The sequence below is a fragment of the Sinocyclocheilus rhinocerous genome, unplaced genomic scaffold (assembly GCF_001515625.1).
Source record: "Sinocyclocheilus rhinocerous isolate Xijiao unplaced genomic scaffold, SAMN03320098_v1.1 scaffold2611, whole genome shotgun sequence".
Lineage (NCBI taxonomy): Eukaryota > Metazoa > Chordata > Actinopteri > Cypriniformes > Cyprinidae > Sinocyclocheilus > Sinocyclocheilus rhinocerous.
In genome coordinates, this window is record NW_015647981.1 from 196,460 (window position 1) to 201,460 (window position 5,001).

Here is a 5,001-nt window from a genome sequence, read left to right on the forward strand (position 1 = left end):
GTGCAGACGTAAAAGACTACTTTATTGACTTAATATGCTTTAGACATATAAAACATCCATGTTTCACATCAATATTGGGTGCTTTAATAATATAATTGCGTATATGTTACGTCATTGTGTGATTACGAAAAACGAACTAGTGAACTGAATCAGTTCACTGAAACAAACAAAGAAAAGAATCAGATTTCCTCTTTGTCTGAATCTCTGGATTACAGGTGATAATGTAGTAAATAATGTTCAGTTTCTTGCACAGACTGATCATTTCGCTTCATAAGACCTCAGTATATCATCAGGAGTCACGGGGATTCATTCTGTGTTGCCTGGTGTGCTTTTTTGACTCTCAAAGTGCTGGTAGCCATTGACTTGCATTTAAGAATCACCAAGGAGCACAGTTTCAGCTAAAAATCTTCTTCACTGTTCTACATCTTAGATGTCCTGAGGGTGAGTAAATTAACAGCTAATTTTCATTTTTGGTTGAACTATTCCTTTTAAGCTTCTGACTTGTTTGCAATCAAAACCTGAATCTTAAAATTTCTTCCAGTTCGCATCCCTGATTCTCTCACTCTCCTGCAGCCGAACGCACACAGAGACAGAATAATGAATCTGCTTCAGACTCGCAGCAGGAAATCACACACAATCACTGCAGGAATTCAAACGCGTGGAATGTTTCAAAAAAAGAAACTCTTGCTACAATGTTTCCAGTCACGACTGGCAGAATGTCTGACACTCTGGAAACAGACCAAAAAAATCTAAATGTTGTAACATCACATTTATGCTGCTCTCCAGCACTGACTAAAATTTCAGAGATTAATTATTGGTTGTTTACTGAGAAACTGCATGCAAACCACATCCACGCTGGTGTGGAAACCATATGTTTCACACTCTATTCTTATTCATCAGTGCAAAGGAGAGGACATGACGAGCCACATCGGGAAGGAAGAAATCAGTCTCACAGCTAAAACAAAGCTAAACTACAGCGTCCCACCCAACGCTTCTACAGAAATGAATACTTCTATTCGTCAAGGACACATTAAATTGCTCAAAAGTGACAGTAATGACATTTATAATGTTACAAACGATTTCTATTTCAAATAAATGCTGCTCTTATGAACTTTCTATTCATCTGTGAATCCTGAAAAATAAAATGTTCACATTTTCCACAAAAATATTGTGCAGCACAATTGTTTTCAACATTGATAATAATTAGAAATATTTCTCGAGCAGCAGCATATTAGTATGATTTCTGAAGATCATGTGACACTGAAGACTGGAGTAATGTTGCTGAAAATACAGCTTTGATCACAGAAATAAATTACAGTTTAACAGATATTCACATAGAAAACAGTGATTTTAAATTATAATAATATTTCACAATTTTACTGTATTTTTAATCAAATAAAAGCAGCCCTGATGAGCAGAAGAGACTCTTTCAAAATCATCTCACTGACCCCAAACTTTTGAATCGTAGTGAACATTTCTGATTATTTACCAACAAAAATAAATTAAATTTGCCATAATTGTTAGACACGAAGCACTGAAATCTAGCACTGACACATTTATATGAAGGTCAAGATGCTAAAAACTGCTTCAAATCCAAGAGACTGAAGATCTGTCCGTTGCTGTATATAATACAACACTTCACATAAGTGATAAATTAATATCTCTCTGTTTATGCCACTAGGATGCTTTCACACTACAGCTTCTAGCGTTGACCCTAGTTTATTTAGTATTTAGTTTATCTAGTATTCAACGCTTGTGTTCACCAAACAATACAATCCGAATAATGTAAAGGAATCAAAATCATTGATTGATTGATTGATTTAGCAACAGTGAGTCAGATGGGATGGAAGAACTGTCGCAGATGCTTTAATAACCCCCTGAAAACATGTCTCTGCTGCTGAAGATCATAGTTTCTGTCACTGAGCAACATCAACATTAAAAACATCACAATCACTCGCATGGTGAGTCAGTGTTCCTAAACACATGATTATGATCCAAACTCTTCACAAAACCAAACTGAGAGAGCTGCTTTGCTGCCTGCATAGACAGCATGCTGACTGAAACAACGCTCTACACTCTCCTTTATGTGCAATGATGGACCTTTAAAGGTCCCATATTTTACACCTTTCTGGAGTTTTATTTTAGGTTTTGATGTCCTTAAGAATATATATTTGCGGTATAAGTACCAAAAACCATCTCAATATATTTTTACAGCTCCTCTCTCAGGAGCTCTGCTGAGAACTGTCGATTTTGGCCTGTCTAATTAATATTCATGAGCCTCTCTTCTGACTGGCCTGTTGTTTTCTGAGTGACGCACGGCCAGGCCAACCACAGCTAACTAGGGTCAGCCGACGTCACAGCGCTAGCTGGAAGCAGCCCATTCAAACCAGCGCAGATGCGGCTACACGAGGAGCTTAAAATATCATCTTGTTGTGATGTTGGGTGCCAGAATCGACAATGGTTTTTACAGCGTCAAATTCGAAATTTGATCGCATATCTGCTGCCACTGCCAGACAAAAAAACCGACGACAGCTGTGGTTAAACACGATAAAACGAGCAGACTGGACAGAAACGATCGTCAAAAATGCTCGCGTTTGCAGCACACACTTCTTATCAGAAAAGGTTCAATAAAGTATTGAATTTCAGTTTTGACAATATAGGACCTTTAACATCCATCCACTCAAAAGATCATTAAAATGTTCTTCACACTTTCAGAAATGTTCACTGAAAGGTTCTTGTATTGCATCACTTTTAAGTTTCAAGCATTATTTTGATGAGTTCTGCTGACATAATAATGCTGATCATTATATGAACTTAATATTGCGTGCAAATTCAAATCTCCACTTTCTGTTTGTTTGTGTTTATTTATTTATTAATGAAAATATTTGGCACAAAAATTGTCAATAATGTTTTTCTAGAAATTAATTGTTTTCTTAATTTAAAAAATGACACAAAATTTTATGTCAATAATGATGTTTTCTTAAATAAAATGGCACATAAATATTAATTTATTAATTTTAATAAAAAAATCTCTGAATAATGAATGTTTTTATAGAAATTAACATTTTCTTAATTAAAAAACGCAAAAAAAAAAAAAAACTTTGGCACAAAAATATTGTGTGAAATTTAAACACTCCACTTTCTGTATGTTTTTTTATTTATTTATTTAATCTTTGGCACGAAAATTATGTTATTATGTTATTCAAGAAATTTATGTTTGGCACAACATTTTATGTCATTAATGGTGTTTTCTTTAAAAACCATTGGCATAAAAAATATTGCGTGCAAATTAAAAACTCCACTTTCTGTTTGTTTGTGTTTATTTATTAATTAATTAAAATATTTGGCACAAAAATGATTTCAATAATGTTTTTCTAGAAATTAAAGTTTTCTTAAAAAAAAATGGCACAAAATTTTATTGCAATAATGATGTTTTCTTAAATAAAATGGCACATAAATATTGTGCGCAAATTAAAACTACATTTTGTTTATTTATTAATAAAAATTTTGGCACAAAAATTGTCAATAATGTTTTTCTAAAAATTAATGTTTTAATAAAAAATTTTTAAAATAATGAATGTTTTTATAGAAATTAACATGTTCTTAATAAAGTAATTCACAAAATTTTGTCATTAATGATTTTTTCTTAAAAAAAACATTGGCACAAAAACATTATGTGAAAATTAAACACTCCACTTTTTTGTATGTTTATTTATTTATTTAATCTTTGGCACAAAAATTACGTTATTATGTTTTTCAAGAAATGTAAGTTTGGCACAAAATTGTATGTCATTAATGATGTTTTCTTAAAAAACACTGGCATAAAAAACTATTGTGTGCAAATTAAAAACTCCACTTTCTGTCTGTCTTTTAATTTATTTATTAAAAAGCTTTGGCACAAACATTATGTCAATAATGTTTTTGTAGAAATTAATGTTTTATTAATTTTTAAAAAATGGCACAGAATTTTATGTCATTAATAATGTTTTCTTAAATTAAGAAATCATTGGCACAAAAATAATGAGGGTGAATTAAACCTATAAATAGATACATAAAACACAGGAATAGAAACTGATTGACTAAAATGAGCACAACAGATGAGAAGAGAGAAGAGTTTAGTAAAGAGTGTTTGATTAAAGCAGTGATGCAGAGCTTCATTAATTTGCTTTTTGCTTGTTTTAAAGCAGCTGAGATTCAGAAAAACTTGATTTACTCTCCAACACTGCAGACAACAGTCGTCTAAACGGCCTGGCATTAGAAAATAAACCATCTGTGCCACAGTTTTGATGCCAGCTTATCTGCATGAAATTACCCACAATTCTCCATCAGACAGGTACTGAGTTTCTGTAACACTATGAGGGCCGTTACTGTGGGCTTCTGTGTTACAAACATCTCTAAAGCTCTGTATCAGTGTTTGCCGAATCTCACGACTTCTCACGAGTTTTATCACTGCAATGCAATTTTCCTCAGACGGATGAACTCAGAAAACAGACGCTGGATAAATGTAGAGAAAACATCGGCTACGTTCACACTGCAGCTACGAAGATACGTTAAAGGCATTCGGTTCACATCAGTGTTACTTTAATATCATTAATATACTATTCATCATTTTTAATCATAATGTGAATTAGTTTTCATTTTAATTTGTTACATTTCGTTGTTTTGTCATTTTTTATTCGATAAAAATTTTTTATACATTTTTATTTACATTTTAGTTATTTTAGTACTTTAAACTAAAATGTTGTACTTTTTATTTCAGTTGAGTTAACATTTTTCGTTTAGTTTAAAGTACTAAAATAGCTAAAAAGTAAATACAAATTTATAAAAATATATATTAAAAATAAAATCGAATAAAAAATGACAAAACATATATATATATACTTTTATAAAATTCACTTTCTTTCCAAGTAACAAAAATGTTTTTTATAAATATAAAATATATATTTTACATATATATTATATTATATTTATATATTATACTATATAATACTGTTATATTAT

The 5,001-nt window shown here is 31.4% G+C and overlaps 1 protein-coding gene across 1 annotated transcript in view; it reads right to left on the reverse strand.

The window, feature by feature from the left end:
- Positions 1-5,001, reverse strand: part of LOC107709537 (kinesin-like protein KIF13A) — a 77,745-nt gene that overhangs the window by 63,515 nt on the left and 9,229 nt on the right. The window contains exon 3 of the mRNA XM_016514035.1: positions 2,406-2,413. Within this exon, the coding sequence (XP_016369521.1) occupies positions 2,406-2,413 (8 nt within the window). The remainder of the gene's footprint in view (positions 1-2,405; positions 2,414-5,001) is intronic.